At 37.9% G+C, this 18,863-nt stretch overlaps 1 protein-coding gene across 1 annotated transcript; it reads right to left on the reverse strand.

Annotated features, from left to right (window-relative positions):
* Positions 1 to 270: 270 nt before the first annotated feature.
* hscb (HscB mitochondrial iron-sulfur cluster cochaperone) lies at positions 271 to 18,776 on the reverse strand. Its single transcript, XM_028825259.2, has 6 exons — positions 18,265 to 18,776; positions 18,014 to 18,110; positions 12,747 to 12,836; positions 8,825 to 8,969; positions 3,470 to 3,517; positions 271 to 660 (listed from the first exon to the last, which is right to left on the reverse strand). Exons 1-6 carry the CDS (start codon positions 18,654 to 18,656, stop codon positions 569 to 571), a joined length of 864 nt encoding a protein of 287 aa, XP_028681092.2. The 5' UTR covers positions 18,657 to 18,776; the 3' UTR covers positions 271 to 568.
* Between the last annotated feature and the right edge of the window lie 87 nt (positions 18,777 to 18,863).

Genomic DNA, 18,863 nt, shown 5'->3' on the forward strand with positions numbered 1-18,863 from the left:
CTTTTGTCAACATTATAAATATCAAAGGAAATATATGAGAAATGGGTTTGGAAATAAGTATGCACGCTATGAAACGAAAATAATTTCAGAAATAATGTTTTATTTGTGGGTGGTCCACAAAGTAACTGAAAAAAAAAATTAGTAGTGCTTTTACCTTCTCCAACTCTATATAAAAAGCATGTCTAAACACTGTTCAAAATCTTAACCCTCTTTTAGTTTATAAACTTTTATAAATTATGGAATTAGTGAGTAAAGAAAATCTTGAGACAGTTTTTTTTTTTTTGCAGATATATTTTACTGCTTATTTTTAATATAAAACAAATGCTGCAGTTAATTTGCAGTCAATAATACTAAAATTCCTTCCTGGAACATTTTCAAGATAGCCAACTCATGCACTGGTACAGTGCTAAATACAAGTTAAAAACAATAGTTAGAAATATTTGTTATAGAGATTACTAAACACAATATCAATATCATTACATATACAATTTAATTAAAAAAATATATAAGGAAAGATTTCACACAAGCACTAACATTCACAGCAGAATTTCACATCCACCAGTCTTCATTAGCTTCTTGAGCTCATTTCCTTCAATTTCTCTTGAATGTTGACAAAATATTTCATTTTAATCAAAAGCAAACTGGCCTGCTTTAGGTCTCCTAAAATATAAAATATAAAGAGTATTAGAATGGTATATTAATCTAATGGAAGACAGTAATCTTACTCGCTGCCTTCAAAAGGTTAATCAAAGCACCTGACAAAACAACAACAAAAATGATTTCTACAGCACATTTTCATGCTAGGCCTGCATCTCAAAGTGTTTTACAAAAGGTTAAAGAAAAAAGTGAAAGAAATTAGAAATGCCTTAAGTATATTAATGAAAAAATGAAATATCCATAATAGTCAGTAATAATAAGTCAATATGCAATAAAATGATAGATATACAAATCTATATATATATATATATATATATATATATATATATATATATAAAAAAGCCAAATACCACTGACTCACTCATCACGAAATCTCCTGAACCATGAGGACTTGGGACTTGAAATTTGGCATGTAGGTTACCCTTGGCCCATAGATGCTCGCTAAGAAACAGTTAAAAAATTTGTGGTCCAAGCACGTTCTGTCTGTATGTCTGTTCGTTTTTCACGAGATAATTACTTAACAGATTTAGATCTGGTTGTTTTCTATAATTTACTTGAACTTTCTGGTTGATTTTGTGACTTCTCTCATCACGCTAAGTACCATAGTTCGCTCGTGGTACCGATGTATTTATGCAAATCCAAGAGAGTGGTTGTGGGCCGACAGCAGGGGGCGGGGCCTTCCTCATTCACTTGCCAGCCTCTGTTCGAGTTGGTCTTCGTCTCGCCATGTGTTGGAGTGCACCTTGCCACTGCCTAGTTAGCAAAACCTGTTTGTTCAACAGACATTATCATCTAGAGATTGTTAAGGAGTAACGTTTGACGTTTTTGAGGGAGAGATCAGAGCTTCATGTGTTTTAGAGGGTAGCTGCTGATTGCCAGAGATATCACAGCCATGTGCTGAGCTGAACATGATCAGATATAGTGCCAACGTCTATTGATTTTTAAAGTTTGCCCTGCTTCATTACTATGTGGCTACAGCCACGGGGTACAGCTAGTAATAGATAAAGCAGAGTCCTTAATTATGGATTTGTTTTTAAGTCACTCATGACCACAATGATAAGTCCAATGCTAGGGTCAGACGGCCAGGGAATGACAGAAGAAAAAAAAAAAACTCCAGCTTGCGAGATGCTGGAGGAAAAAAAAAACAAAAAAAAAAACTGCTGGAGTCCCAAGGCTAAACGACCACCCAAAGAAGAGGCTGCATAAGGCAAGACGTATGCAGCAGGCACTGCTGAGATTCAAAACTCAGAATCTCCGGTTTACATAACAACTAAGTCGCGGTGCCTCAGGGGAGGTTAAATTCTATGCAACATCAACAATACTGCATAAACGTAATACCTTTCTAATTTGCTTTTACCCATGCACAAATATTGTGACTATCATACTGTTCTTTTTCTGTCATTTCCCTCCCCTTTTCTTTTTAAGCATTCTATTACTTTAAAATTGTGTGGATCAACTAGCCAAAAGTTAACTGTGCTTAAATAATTTGTTGTCTAAACAAACAACAAAAACAATGTAGCACCAAGAAAAGTGATTTATGTCTCCTCAAAACAAACATAACAGCTGAATTTCAGTGGCTCTGCAACCAGTTCAAAGATATGCCTATGTAAAGTGATCTCCACTAAAAAAGAAACTCTGCTTCTGTGATGGGATGGCAAAGTGGCAGCAGTGAATAGCAGACTTAATGCTTTTGTCTCTCAGAAAAAAGAATGTGAAATCCACAATGAAATGTGGCTCCTTAAAATTCTAACAAAACATTGTCTTCAAAACCATTTGGTTATAATGAAGAGCAAGAGTCAAGACTCCAGAATTCGACTGGCTGGTAGGTAAAACAACCAGATAGAGACAAGCTTTTAAATGTTTAACTAATCTGCTAAAGGATCAGACCGCCATTTTTCCTAAAGTGTAGAAAGTATATTCCCAGATTGCTTTATTATTTTTTATTTTCACTAATTATAAAATTACCAGTAATGGCGCACTGCACGATAACGTTCAGTGAATACACTTCACTTGAGTATTCCTAGTTTTCAGACTCTTTCTCTGTACGTTTAGCAGTCGTTTGCTCAGAGGTTGATGCACTTGCCGTTTCCTGAGCAGCTCTTCTTTTCTCCATGCTAGCGACCCGCTTTTTCTTTTTCCATCGGCATCTTTTCACGTTAAAACTGATTAAGTCAGTGTTTGTGTTGTAATTACTTACTACATTTTCTTTAATTTTTCACTTAAGCTGGCACTTAAGTCTTCAATCTGCCTTAATGATTTAAGATATGAAGAGGAAGGGGAAGTGACGGCGAAGGTGGTAGGGAATGAGAACGGCGCCCGTACACATGCACCACACAGCCACCCTGCTGGCCGCTGCCGAGAGTTAATTCTACAATAAAATAAAAAGAGGAATAACATTGTAGGTCAATCACCACCCCGAAAGCGGAGAGTAGACGTCATGTAGTATATTTGTACCAAATTTCAGGTCAATACGTCAAACGGTTTGCGAGCTACAGGTGATTTAAAATCCTGGACAGACAAACGAACAGCCACAGTAGCTAATCATATATAAACATTTCTGCTCACAAAAGGTTTTTATACTATTTGGTTCATCATGACCTTCAACGCATATGTGCTGCTCAGCTTTTAAAGAGTGACTACAACGCTACATATTAAATATTAGTGCCTAAAGGTAAAAATAATCATGAAGAGGCAGTGCAGTTATTGTAGGTTTACAAGTTCACTCATCCAGCAGATCCAGTAATATGGTATGTGATGTTTTGAATAAAAGAAAAAGAAAATAAAAAAAACCAAAAAAAACACAAAAACAGACCTTTCCGGAATGAATCACTGATTTCAGCCGTCAAATCCTCCAATCCAGCTTAAAAATAAGAAAATGTTGAGACAGCAATTAAAAACAATACTCACAAATGGTACCTGATGAACAGAAAAAATACCTTATTTTACTTTTTACTACATATAACACTTTGAACATGTGTAAATCTGACAGATAAATGACATTTTCAAAAAATAGCAAGACAGTGGTGTGAATGTCACCAAAAATCTACGTATGGCGTTTCATGGATCATTTCAACAGATGTATTCAGCTGAGAATTATTTTTTGTACAGTGTACACATTTTCATGAATTCATCCTATTTTAATTTTTCATAGTCATTCTTTGCATTTAATTCTTATTGTTTTGGGGGTTTCTGAGGTCAAAGAATTAAGTGGTTGCATTCATTTTTGTCTTAATGAGTATTTAAAAATGTTTCATTTTGAATTTCCCCTTCCGTAACACCATATTGCTTATGTATGAATGCAACTATTTGGTACCTTTCTATTGTGCAGTTGCTAGGCTGAACGACCAGAGATGTGAATCGCGCTTTGTCACTGCCACAATGGAATAAAGATCTGCGTTGTGCATTTCTAAATGATCTTGAGTTTATAGTGTAAAGCATGTGCATCTGGGAAGCAATCTCAGGGTTCAATTAATGACTATTACACTCTGAAACAGGGAATGGTGCTGTTGCCTAATGCCTTCTCTCTTTCTCCCTCTGCAGAAAGAATGACTGCCAGTTCCTCCAGCCCTGATGTCACTTCCCGTTTCAGGCTGCCTGAACCCGCACCTTCCGGTTGGCAGCCACGATAATCAGCATTGTCATCATCTTGGTGCAGTCTGAAGAAGGCTCAAGTCTTAACAAGTCATCGTTTAATATTTTTCTGATTTCGCAATCATTTTCTAGCCATTACAACATATTGAGTTCACCAAGGAGCCCCAACTTTTTTTGACGTGTTCCTGTGTCTTATTTACAACAGATCTTCACATGTTATACACTTCATGTCAAAATTTTGTGATTAGTACTATAACATGAAAAAAGTTTCTGTTTTAGCTATGTGTTTATTTCATGCCTTGCATTTCCTGTCATCCTACATTTACATGGATCATTGTAGACATGGAACACACACGAAATGCATGTGTTCCAAATAACAATATATTATTTACTCTATACAACTCCGGAACCTCACACCCAGATAAACAGACTTGAACTGGGAGAACTTTTTGTCCGACCTGAGCTGTGGCCGTGGGAGGAATGGGATAACAGGCTGCTTGTGCTGACTGACACATTTGCAAAACAAAAGATGCTAAAGGAGAGGTGTGAAGGAATTTAAGGTGGCCCGGGGTTATGACTTTTTTCGTAGGCTTCAGAGATTCTAGTGTTAATTAAACATATCATGACTTATTTGTATCAACCTCACTTTGGCTTTCTACCTCTTTATCTTCTGATCCCTGAATACTTTTATGACTGTTTCATTCCATACAGTCATTGCATACATATATTATTCTGAAATTTCATTTGTACATTGGATTGCTAGAAATGTATTGATAACATTTCATTTTTCCAGCTTGTACCACAAATTAGGGATAATAAAGCTATCCCAATATGCTTTACTGAAGCTCCACAGGAACCTCCTCAGAAACATCATCTTATTTTATTACTGGGTGCTCTGAAACAAATAGACATGATTAGTGACTGACACCCATGTACAACTATTCAGCTTAAGAAATAAAGAACAAGCATTGGTAAAAGAACAAACTTTAAAAATGTAAAATATCTGAAAATGCCACACAGGGCATTAAATGAGTTAGTTATACTAACTATTCAAAGTGCTGAAGTACTGCATGTTGATTAGCACACGCAAGTTAGAATTTTACTGCAGTCTTTACACAGGATGATAATGACCCAATAAACATATTTCAACACAAGTGAATGCAGAAGAGGCACTTTGACAAAAATAAGCATGTACTGTACGATTTTGTACTTGCGAAAAGGAAAACCCAACAAGAACAAAAAATAGAAACAGAAGACAAACAGTAGAAGAAGAAAAGACAGAGTAGAAGACAAATTAGAACGTCGTAAAGAGGTTCAAAAACGTTGGCCCAATACACATGCAGAGCAGGTTAGAGATTATGAAAGTACTAAAATTCAAAAGTCTCAAAAAACTGATAATAAAGAGCACATTAGCGCTAACAAACTGAAATGATTACTCAGTGAAATAACAGAACAGTGAAAAGAGATCGAATATAATGACATAGGTAATATGACATAGCTACTAAAAGTTTAATTTCAAAGAAACCACAATTTGGTCAGGTTTATATTTATGATCACAGAGAAGCGATGCAACATAGAATTGAAAGAGTTAAAGGATCGGATGTATTAGAAATTCTACAACCAATAATAGATACAAATCCATTTGTCCAAAAGTATCGCACTTTACACAAAATTTATCTGAAAAACATGGACAAAGAAGTTTTCTTGGATTTCTATATGAATCCGAAAGATCACGCTTGCATATATAATAAACCAACATGTGACGAATCGTCAACAGTAGTAGTTTTGAAAGACAGAGATATCAAAGACAGAGTTGATATTTGTGTTTATCTAAAAGCACAGCACAATTCATCGCAAGCAGCAGATCCAAGAAATGATGAGTGCATAGGGCCCGTACAGGGGTTGGCGAGCGAAGCGAGCAGGGGGCAGAGCCCCCTAATAACATCAAAAGACATTGTCACCGTTTCTACATTTTTTTTGTTTCCCAGCTACCTCTTTTTTTTAAGAATTCTAGCATGATGTTTATGAACACAATAGAAATTATGTTCTCTTTTTTCTGTCTATTGTAATGTACAGCTGGAAAGCAAATAATTAACCTTGTCCCATTTCCGGGTACATTTCTGTTTGAGGCATTCTTGAATTTTTTAAATGGAAAACTTCATGTTGTGGCCACCATGCATCCACGTCCAGGGTTACGTTTATCTTTGAAGGGATAGTGCTAATTTGTAGAAATGTTCACTGCTTTCAGGATGCACTTAATGGCCTGAATCTGTACAGGTTATAAGTAATTAATGAGTTACATGACTCCCTGCATCCATCAATCCATTTTCTAGCTCTGCTTTTACAGGTCAATGGAAAAGGCAGCTGGGATTTAATGTACCAGCTACAGCTGCATGGAATACCTACCAATTACAAGGCAAATTTCTATCCTACTAAATTATACACTCCAACCAACGTGACAGTATTTGTTTGGACTTTAGAGGTAAAAAAGTACTGCACAGCAACATATAAAGTCCAACAGCCTTGAACCTATTGGGCTTTAAAATGTTCTGAAATGACAAAGTTTACTGCTGTGCCACCACACCACCTGTACTAACTGTAGAAGAATACAAACTACATTTGAAATATGTAACTATCCTGACTTAATTTAAATATATACATCAAAGTATTACGGTATTATTAAAATGAGCATTCATTAATTTACTGTTTAGCATTGCTGGTATTGTCGACAACATAAAGTTCTAAAACCTATTTAATGCAATTAGGGGCGAAGGGGGATTGGAGCCTATCCTGGCAGCATCAGCTTCAAGACAGAAAACATCCCTGTATGGGATGCCAGTCAATCTTAGCTAAAGATTACAAAATACTAGCTGCGTGTGGTCTTCGGGATAAAAAACAATCTGAAGACTCCCTACCAGATTTACTATACTCGTGCACTTGAAGAGGCGTCAGTTAACTCTTAAGAATTACACAGTGAAGAGGACATGGTCCACCTGTACTTGCTGCCCCACTGGGTTTCGTAAGAAGACACTGGCAATACCATATCTTAGCCGTATCGCTGGCATTTGAGTCCTATTAATCTTTGTCTAAAGAAAATATCTCCAGATAGACAATATTTTTAGTGAAAACTTGCCTTGCCCTCCGTTGCTGAGGTGTTCCACCTGCACATTGTTGAGCCTCACAGTTTGCTTCATTTCAACGTTGTGTCTCTTCACCTGCGTCATTAGCACAATGTCAATGTTGTGCAGTGGTGTTTGCTGCACACAGGTCTTTCGTAGTAAGATGTGAGGTGCATGCAAATGCCATCCAGTGGCTGTGGCTGAGCATGAGCAGAGCGGACTGCTCCATATACACACACACACACACACACACACACAGGCACAAAGGTCTGTTTATTGCACTATATTACTAAATATTGATAAGTGAGGCACAAGTGGTCATCTCAAGGATTACTTAACAAAATTGAAAAGACGAGAGGAAAAAATGTCTTTATTTGCAAAGATGATTATGAGTTAGTTGTGTACTATTACTATATGTACCATCTGAATTAACACAGATCACACATGGGGTATATCCCATTAAAATCACTGGTGATGTGAGCCGACATATTTCACTGCTTGCAGCAAGATCCACAAATGTAATTACTTATAACATGTCATTCATTCAAAAAAGACTCTGTGCTTTCCAATGTGTAGTGAACATCTCTTAATCAATTTTAAACCAGAGATAATCATATATTCCAAAATGTGAACATGTCTCATTGACTTCATAATGCAATGACACTGAAATACACAGTTCCGTAAAGGATACAATTTTATTTACTCTTGTCTGTTTCTTCTTAATGCGTAAAAAGAATGATTCAAAAAAGCATGCTGATTATAAAGGTGACAGACAAGAAAAACTGTTGCTTTCGGCTAAAAGCTAGACATCTGTACGCCCTGTTCTATACTTTTACAAATATTAGTCTTGCAGTGCCAGACGTATAATACATACGTCTGGAAACAACAATGAGAAAATCTGGTGTAAATGTGGGAGGAAGCAATTAGACAACTCACTCAATGTGACACTTGAAACCCAGTCCAAAGCCTCATGAGTGAAAAGCTCAAAGTAGACTGATTTTAAACAGCAAAGTGCAACGGTGGTCTTATTAATGTCTTCTGACTGATAGAAAGACTGTGATTACCATCGATAAAAGTGTGGTCTTTTCAGCAGCAAGATTTCATTGCTATTCAGAGGAAACGTTTTTACAAATTGTCTCCAGGTGTGTGTTTGTATCCCAAGAATTACAACTGGCCCCATGAGACTATACAGATATAAATTTCACACTACAAAGTACTTCTAATTCTTTTGAAAATCCAACCACCAAGTAGTGTTCACAAATGAGAAGGAGGTTTCATAAACTTTCCCATAAATGTTAACAGTGATAAACAGCATACTGTGTAAATACAACACAAAATTGCAGAATTCAGAAACAAGTGCATATATACCAATGATAAATAAAACCTTCGGTCTTCCAATTCTGGTTTCACACCTTCACCGTTTACCTGTAATAGAATCTTAACAAGTCAATCCATACCTTTAATGAAACATCGAATGTCAGCCGCCTCCTCAGCTTGCTGAAATTCAGATATCTTTTCATTAATCTCCATAACATCATGAAGGAAGTGCGAGTCTACCTGGAAATCTGCAGATGTTTCTGGATCTATACCATGGAGCTTTAGCTGTAGAAAATGAAATGGTATTTAGGAAGTAAGGCTTTGTCTAGGGCAGGGGTGGGCAGATTCAGTCCTGGAGGGCCGCAGTGGCTGCAGGTTTTTGCTCCAACCCAATTGCTTAATAAGAAGCCCTTATTGCTCAAGTAACACTTCAGCTTCACTTTAGTTGTCTCGCTCGTTAAGATTTTGAACCCTTATTGCTTATTTTAGTCTTAAATAGCTGTATTCTTGGTTTTTAATTGCTCCTAATTAGCAATACCATGCAAATGACAAAAGAGACCAGCATTTCTCCATTTAGCTTGTTTTCATTTACACCTGCGTGTATTTATCACACACTGTTTGGTTTAATTAAATACTTGGAAGGAAAGTGAAGAGAAAAAAGTGAAGCACTGAGAATTACTCATCTGTTTTAGACTTCAAATCATTTGGATGATATCCTTAGAAAGGAAAATAAATCTAGGATATGAGAATGACCTGACATGGCAGAGTTAAAGCACTAACAAGCCATGCAATTAAATAATTGACAAGGATTGGTTTTTAATTAAGCAACTGGGTTGGAACAAAAACCTGTAACCACTGCGGCCCTCCAGGACTGAATCTGCCCACCCCTGGTCTAGGGAAAGTAAGAAGATTTGTTATATTTGGATTACATTTTATTAGGAAATACCTAAACCATAACAAAATACCATTGATAATGGTAAAAGTGTGCATTTTCAGTTGTTAAAAAAAACAGTCAAGTAAACTGAAGACTTATTTGCAATTTATACATTTATTATGACTCAAAGAGAGACAGAAATGAAAAATGACTGATGGCAAACTAGAAGAGACAAACTGGAGAAGAACAACCTGCTGAGAACTAGTAGTAATGATCCCAGGGGATTACTCTATACCATTTTTCTATAAGCAACTGTAGCTTTACTGGGAGTTAGCAACATAATAAAGAGGCATTCTAGATTTAAAAACCACTAGACTTTCTGTTTCCAGACAGTGAAATTTGCAGGACTACTCTGGGTAGTCCACAAGGGTCTAATTACTAACCAATCACATGTATTTCCTTAAGAAAAGAAAACATAAACACAACAGATTAGTGTGATACAATTATGCATACTGTACATACATATGAGTAGGAAATTATAAAGCTTGCCCGGGAGCTGAAAGGCATGACGCTTCTCACAAATTGATAAGACAAATGTGCCCTAAATATTTTCTCCTAGAACTGTTTTGCAGAGACATGAGGTTGCCATGTGGAGTGTGGAATATAAGGGAATAAGGCCTGAACACTTTCTTTTATTGGGATGTCTACGTTTCTCATTTTCAGTGTTCTCCAACAATGAATAGATACACTGTTGAGGGAGGCTGCAGTGTACCTTGTTCTGCTTGTAGACCAGGTGAAAATGTGTTAATGGCCAAACACATTATTCACAGCCTCCTTCAATCTGAACTAATCCAGGTCTTTTTGCTTAATCTACCTTGCTTTGGGTCCTACCAGAGACTGGGACACATAAATGTCACTGTCAATCTCTTTTTTATATAAGCCAAGGTATTGAAAGTTTTTTTTGTGTTTGTAAATAAAACCACTAAATACATTAAATGTTGCATTGTAATGATCAGTTTGTGGTTTATCATTTTATTATATTTAATTTAGCAGACACATGTTCCAAAGTGACCTGTACAAATAGATAAAAGTACAGTAGACCCCCGCGAAGTCATGGTTCAGAGTTTGCGGCCTCAGTCGTTCGGCTGATTTTTCCTTAGACCCTAACTAATAATTGTTAGCGGAAACCACAAATATCCTCCACAATTTTTTTATGGCTTTCTTCATGGCAATACTGTACTGTAGAGAGAACAGAAAGCAACCGTAGAGGAAAAGGCGGCTTGTAATGGTGAAAGTAGCCAATCCGAGAGCGTTATTGATTTCTCCTTGCTGCTGATAGGCTGCTGCTCCGTGATGCATCTTCCGCAGATGCAGCCCAGCATTCCCGTATCCTAACAGTTTACCACGTGTATATCTCGAGTGTTTCGCTGAGCATTCTCGTGTTTTTCGTTTTGTTCTTCTTAAAGCCCTAAGATACCGCCCAAACACCCTGCACGCTTCTGGCAATGAACCTAAGTGGCAGACAAAGTTTAAGAAAGGCCAGGAGAAGGTTGAACTACTGGATTTACTCCTCAAACTAAAAAGTTACGTCACAGTACCCACCCGAGGAGCTGTAAATCCTCTGCCTTGCTGTGCAGTCATTATCTTCATTACATACCTTCATCATACTGCACAGCGAATTCATCATCATCTTCAATCAATATTATTCATTATTGATGAGTACCTGTACATTTTACGGTATTTTTATTAAATTATTAAGTATTTACCCTACTTTTACCAAAGACAACGACAGTGCATATCAAAGAAAACGCACTTGCATGAATTACAGTACATATAGCGGTAATATCTGTATTTTACATTCTAGCACTGCAATAGACATAGCAGTACAGTACTGTACACGGGTTTACCTTTACATTCTTTTTTTTTTAAGGTAATGTATTAAGCTGAGTTTGAAATGAAATTAAAGTGTTTTGGGGGCATATTTAGGGTTTAAACTATAAAAATAGGCATTTGTTTGATCCCATCCAAAATTTGTGGTTTTTCACAATTCGTGGGTGCTCTAGGAACGCAACTCCTTTGAATTTCAGGGGTCGTCTGTATATTCAAATATGTTATTTGAGTAATTAGCAGGGAAATACAAACTTAACCATTCAAACTAAAGCACACAAAGCTTGGCACTACATTTAGTCGCAAGGCAAGATGTAAACTAATTGGCTTAACAATACTACAACTGGCTAATTTGCCACAAATCCAAACAATGGGCAAAGGTCTGAAAAAGTCCAAAGATGCTTTGTGAACGAGTTAGTTTTCAAGACACTCTCTACTTATCATACTATATTCACAGGCAGCCCCCAAGCAACAATCTGTGAACTATGAGTAGTTCATGCTTTGTCTGTGCTGTGATTGTCCCCATTCTGAAAACTGAACAAGGCATGAAGTACAAATCCAGATTAAGCCATAAAGAAGCTCTTTTGGGGAACTGCAGCATTATAGTATGTCCACCCCAAAAGTTAGTTTTAAATAGAACTTTATTCTGTATTTAATTTGTATGCACTTAACATTAGTGCTACAATCTGCAGAATGTATTAACATTCAATACATTATTCATTGAGAAAACAGCACATTAATTTTCACTTTCCAAGACGGGAACATACATGTACCCCCTGAATTTTTAACCCATATTTAAATACATTTGACTGAATGTATATTTTAATATAAAGCACGTGAATCACAGCTATTATCTCAGAGGACAGCTCTGCACATGTGAAATAGTGGAATAACCATGTTATTAAAATCACAAGATAACACCGCGTGGACTCTAAGAGATAAAGGTGTGTGGTGTTCAGATAATGCTGGGAGGGTGCCTGATGCATAATCAATGGGTCAACAGACTTCAAAAGTCACACTCACAAACTGCTGTTACAACATTTTCATTGCATTTTTCCCTTCATTTGCTATTTATAATGGATGCCAAGAAGGTGCAGCAGCGTTTCCTCCTCCTCTGTTGGCTGAAGAAGGTACTACATTCCACTATTCTCATTACATTCCAAATCGAGAGCGTTCTAACTCACTTTATCACTGTCTGGTTTGGGATGATCTGTCAGCATTTCAATGGTGACAAAAATGCTTATAGTCCTCTTACAAATATGCTTCATTAACTGAGAAAAGTGTTCCAGTGTGACACTTACCATGTACAAACCCCTGGTCAAGGGATTAAGCAGAGTCCTATATGCTTTGTTAACTAAAGCAGACTGTTTTTCTGACAGCTGTTTTTCTTTCTAAAAAAAATAAATAACACAAATGACTAATACAGCCAAAATATGCAAAGTACAAACACAGAAGCCTATGTGATGACAGTAGACATTAATGTTTTTAATACTCTGTGTTGATGAAGAATTTTAGATTTGTGGCTGCCCTATTTCCATATACATACAGAAACAGTCGTCACATATGTGCACCTAGGGGATAGTTTAAGGGTTCTGGTGAGAGTAATTCTCCACAACTCCAGGGGTTGCCACTCTATGATAACACCTTTTCTTTTCCTCCCTCTGCAGACCAGAAGATTGATGGCTTTCCCATCACAGACGTCACCTCCGGTGTCTATCCTCCTGGACCTGACATTTCCTGCCAGAAGCCATCATGACCAGAAGAATCACCATTTTGATCAGTCAGAACCAGACTCCCATCTGAAAAGTTATTCTATTTAATGTAATTTATTTGCGTTTTCTTTATTATGAAATCTCAATTATAACTTAATGTTCCTTACTGTATCTGTTCTGTTATTCCACGGTGAATGTATCTTTTTCTAAAATACCAGATGCCTTGAAGTGCAAGCACCACCCCAACCCAAGTTGCCTATGTCCATGTTTTACCCTTGAAAAATTAACCATTTTTTTCAAGAACAAAAATTATTATTATTTGTAACAGAAATATGCAAATACCAAACCATCAACATAATTACAGTAGGAAAGGTACTGCACATCTAGTGTCCACTGCTGTACTGATGCAGATTTAGCATATGTGCTTTGTGTGATATGTTTTAAAAACAGTCACCAACGCACATAAGCACTGTTCAGGCAGAAGTCAAAAAGATTTTTTTGTAATATTTTTTTCTATTGCTTGAGCATGACGGGGTTAGAATGTCAGTGCTTGACCCAGGTAATCATCCATCCATCCATTTTCCAACCCGCTGAATCCAAACACAGGGTCACGGGGGTCTGCTGGAGCCAATCCCAGCCAACACAGGGCACAAGGCAGGAACCAATCCCGGGCAGGGTGCCAACCCACCGCAGGACACACACAAACACACCAAGCACACACTAGGGCCAATTTAGAATCGCCAATCCACCGGTAATCAACACATCCCATTATGTTATTTATTGTAGCCTACCACAGCGTCAGGCATAGTGACTTCCAAGTTTTCCCCAACATGGACAGTGACAGCTGCTGCACTGTGGACAGTGTTTAGCGGGCAGACATCTTGTTCTCCTTCCACTTGTTCGTAACTATTTTGCTACACAGCTACTGCACCACACTGCAGCTTGATGTGTTAACACAATAGTAGTCACCAGGCAAATTCTGGCAGTTCAGTCATACAGTGCTATATGTATTACTTTTCCTTTGAAGTAAAATGTTAAGCAGTTCAGGGATAAACTCCATCCTTATAGCTCGGTCGGTCGGTCGATCGATCGATAGATAGATAGAGACTTTATTAATCCCAAGGGGAAATTCACATGTCCAAGTAGTAAAGTGTCCAGGGATCGAGTTCACATAAAGCAAAGTGGTAGGAGTGATCAGTGAAATAGAGAAAAACGTACAAAGATAAGTCATACACAGAACTGCTGGAAAGGCAGTGCCCGAGTCATAAGAAATGGTCTGCCAGTGACTGAACAGATCATGCAGCAACACTGTATTGACTGTATTTGCCACCCCACATGGTCCCTCTACGACAGTAAAGTATTGAGTTCCAGATGTACCCAAAGTTTGCTTCACACAACATGTGGAACTTGACACTGAATTATGCCCATTTGGATGCAATGTCCTGTATCCACAGCAGCCTTTTGTCAATACTTGTCCCACTACCAGGAATATATACCTCCTGCATATTTTTTATGATTACCTGATACACATTCCATAGTTTGTACTTTTTTGGTGCTAGGTGATTGGTTTTATCATAGTCATTGTTATTAGTGAAATGCAGGTATTTCATAATAAGTGAAAAACGACACTCACTCATAACTTCTTTCAGAGAGAGAAAAAAAAAGGTGTCTGCAACAACCAGTTTGTAGACCAATACCATCTGTAGACTGGTTTAACCACTATGCTCTGTAGTATTAGGAGACTGAATAACACCCACATGTTGTCTCCAGCGACAGCAACAGCCATGTTGATCCATGTTGATTTACTGTGACTTTTCTGACATTGCTCAGCACAGCAGTTTGTTTCAACCACGATTTTCTCTATTATCACTATTTTGAAAGAGATGAAGGAAAAATTAACTTCTGATAAAGCCTATCTATTAATTTGAAAACCAGACTTAAAAAAAATGTCAGATTTAATTTTCTTAGTTTAAAAGAACTATTTTGCAAAAATTAAATTTCATCCATCCATCTTCTTTCTATTTCAAAAGACAAAGTTTAATTCAGCAGCGGTGAGTAAAAAACGTTGGGTACAAAACACACCCAGCCCTACGCAGGTTTAATAGCCATAGTCATACATACATGGCCTATCCGAAGTTGCCAATTAACCAAACGTGCAACGAGAATACCAAAAAAGGAACTCGCATGGACACAGTGAAATATCCCAGAACCCAGGAATCAAACCCATATCACAATGGAGCTCCCCAAGATTCAATGTCAAACAGTTAAGAATGATTTAATTTTTGGCATTTGTATCTTTTTAAATTTCCACAGGGCGGCACGGTGGCGCAGTGGGTAGTGCTGCTGCCTTGCAGTTAGGAGACCCAGGTTCGCTTCCCGGGTCCTCCCTGCGTGGAGTTTGCATGTTCTCCCCATGTCTGCGTGGGTTTCCTCCAGGTACTCCAGTTTCCTCCCACAGTCCAAAGACATGTAGGTTAGGTGCATTGGCGATTCTAAATTGTCCCTAGTGTGTGCTTGGTGTGTGTGTGCGCGCGCACGTGCCCTACGGTGGGCTGGCGCCCTGCCTGGGGTTTGTTTCCTGCCTTGCACCCTGTGTTGGCTGGGATTGGCTCCAGCAGACCCCCCGTGACCCTGTAGTTAATATATAGTGGGTTGGATAATGGATGGATGGAAAATTTCCACAATCGCATTTTAAATATTTGTATGGTAATAAAAGTTGACAAAGCCCAATAAGGTATTTTGTTAGTGTGGATAGATTAGAGTAAGCAAAAGTGAGTTTTAAACTTACTTTCTTAATCATTTCACTAAATTGGAGATGTCAGTCTCTGCCTAATTTATTGTTTGCATAACAGAAGGATAAAACTTCAAGTAGCTGGGACCCAATAAGCTGTCTCCCCAAACCAAAGAAAATTCTATGTATATTGATCAATTGTGCTTGTGTATTTTGTTTTGAGAGCTAGAAAATCAAATATATAACTTTATGTAATAAATTTATCTTTATATGTGCATAGTAAGTGCTTGCCCATCTCAGAAACTTGTGTGTATTGAGTCAAAAAAAATGTGTCTTTTGAAAGTTGCATTAATACATTCAAATGCTTATCAAACAGAGTGATAAGCAGCTCCACTACATTACAATGATCACAGCTAACTAATACATGGGTGAATATTTTTCACTAGTAATAAACAAAAAGGAAAAACTCTCTCATAATTTAGGCTTTCTACTATAACAAGCAGGTGTATCAGTTTGCCTACCAAAACCAATAACTGAAGGAACTCTTAGTTAATTTGGTGAGTCACATACTCGGACGAGTATGGCAAACCACAACATTCTTTCCTAAATGAAGTACTGCATTCACAGACTTGTTTTCAAATCAAACTCTACTGGAATTGCCAAAGCACAAACTTACCATCATATTGGAGCGGTTCACATGTACCGAGTACAGTGAAATTCCTAGGTGCATGTGCTAATCAACATGCAACACGTATTATGTTACTGCAAAGCTATGCGAATATAATAGGTGTCATAATAGGGTCCCAATAGGTGGTTCGCTGTGTGGAATGGCAGAACTGGGTACACGATTGATGTACACTGAGCTCTGTATTCCATAAACCCTGGGATTATTCACGATACACCTTTTTTTTTTGTTCTTTATTTCGCCTTATACAATTTCTTGTATTAGGAATTTGTTAGTTTTCGCATACCCCTTGGGGTCAAAGCGCAGGGTCAGCCATTGTACAGCGTCCCTGGAGCAATTACAGGTTAAGGGTCTTGCTCAAGGGTCCAACAGAGTAGGATCTCTTTTGGCAGTGACAGGGATTCGAACCAGCAACCTTCGGGATACCAGCGCAGATCCTTAGCCTCAGAGCCACCACTCCACCCCAAGCCTAAGAAGGTTTAAGAATACAGGTGGAGCTTTTCGGATTATAGGATACAGTAAATAGAAGCTCTCACAGAAGATAAGTAGTCCTTAGAGGATTGCGAAGAGAGACAGTGGAAGATAACAGGGGATGCTGGATGAATAAGGCGAAACAAGGAGCAACACAATAACAGTTGTGGCTATTTTCCATTCTACCATAATCATAACAGCAGGAAGGTGCTGCTTCTATGAGTATAAAATAAATAAATAAACACACCATGAAGCACTTAACTGTTATTTGGTGTGTGCTTCAGTCTTTCCATGTTGGTGCTCATTATAATAATTACAAAATCACATGTTAAAACTTTTTATATTTGTACATACATTGATTTTAATTCATTTTGCAAGGTTTTGATAGATAAATCTCTAGTAATAAGTAACACTAAGCATACAGTACATTAATTTTATGGAGATTTCATATCGTGGGAATATTGCATTGTGAGGCCTGAGCTGCAATATGAATTGCATTTTTGGATAAGTGTATAAGCTGGGGTGCAACTTTTCTGCTTTAGATTAATAAAGTATTTTAACCTCATTCACACAAATGTAAAAAATGTTTAGGAGTACAATTCTTTTTATACTTTACACAAATATTTTAAAGATGGCTTTATTGTAACTCCAAGTATGATACCACTTCTGTGCATATAATAATCTGAACCAGTGACAGGACGCATTAAATTATTCAGTGAAACTTTAATAAATCAAAGTTATATAGCGTATGTTGCCGAGTCTGGCATTTAATATATTGAATTAAAGAAAAACATTTAAAAATATTATGGGGGTTGGAAGCTAATCATACGAACGACACACACCATCAAGGTAATATAGAGTGAACAGCATAACTCCCAGCACAGACTTACATTTCCAAGGGGACATAACTCATGAGAAATGATGTAGTGACAATGTAGAGAAAGATGTTTGAAGACAAGATCGTCATACCGTCTTTCTCTGGACGAAGTTGTCGGGGTGAAGAAAACGCTGAAGGTCTTTGTACTTGCGTTGAAGTCTCGATATGTCTACATCAAAGGAAAAGTCGCTGCCAGGGAGAGAAAGTTTTTTTTGTTTAAATACACTACAGGCGATCAGACACATAGAAGAAGTTGTCATTCCATTATGATGGTACGCTCAGAGCATGACCCCCGGAATATACATAACCAACCTCCCATTCGATCACCCGTATCAGTCCTCACCAGTCCAAGATCTCGAAGTAGCTCCGTTCTTCTTCGGGAGGCAGTAAGACGTTACAGGTCGGGCAGAAGAACATTGCGTTCCGAAGAAAAGCGCAGCAGCTCCAGCAGTTCCGCTCTCCGACAGACGGCTCAATAATCCCATTGGACTTCCCGTCAGATGAGAGTGACCTAAGTGGAAGGTGTTTGGGACAGGCCACTCGTGGGGCGTAGTGATACGAACTCCTACTGAATACCTGCACTGCTGCTGGCGAAGAACCAAGGTGCTTAGGCATGACAGCACCTGGCTTTGGACCCACTACCACCGCTGCCACACGAAGCCGCTGTGCAAGCAGCATCCTCCAGCCGTCAGAAATGTTTCGAAGAGCTTGTGACCCAGGAAACATAGCTTGCATCTCCGGGTTAAAAGGTGCTCAGACTTAAAGTTTATTCTCCAAATAGCGTATTTACCCACGCTTCCCCCAATAGCCTATTATTTCGTAAAACTAAACATCTTCTGTCGCCCGTGTCTCAACAGGCTGGTGAGCTATTTCTATTCTAGTCGAACTACATTTACCATAATCCTTTGCGAGAATACCCTCTTTCTCGACAGTGATTGGTTT

Source organism: Erpetoichthys calabaricus, chromosome 18 (assembly GCF_900747795.2).
Source record: "Erpetoichthys calabaricus chromosome 18, fErpCal1.3, whole genome shotgun sequence".
In the NCBI taxonomy this organism is placed as follows: Eukaryota; Metazoa; Chordata; class Cladistia; order Polypteriformes; family Polypteridae; genus Erpetoichthys; species Erpetoichthys calabaricus.

Coding starts and splice junctions, on each gene's coding strand:
- hscb (XM_028825259.2), bottom strand. CDS start 18,656: ATGCAAGCTATGTTTCCTGGGTCACAAGCTCTTCGAAACATTTCTGAC. Junction 18,111..18,264: donor TACTTCGAGATCTTGGACTG/GTGAGGACTGAT, acceptor TCTCCCTGGCAG/CGACTTTTCCTTTGATGTAG. Junction 3,518..8,824: donor CATTCGATGTTTCATTAAAG/GTATGGATTGAC, acceptor CTTATTTTTAAG/CTGGATTGGAGGATTTGACG.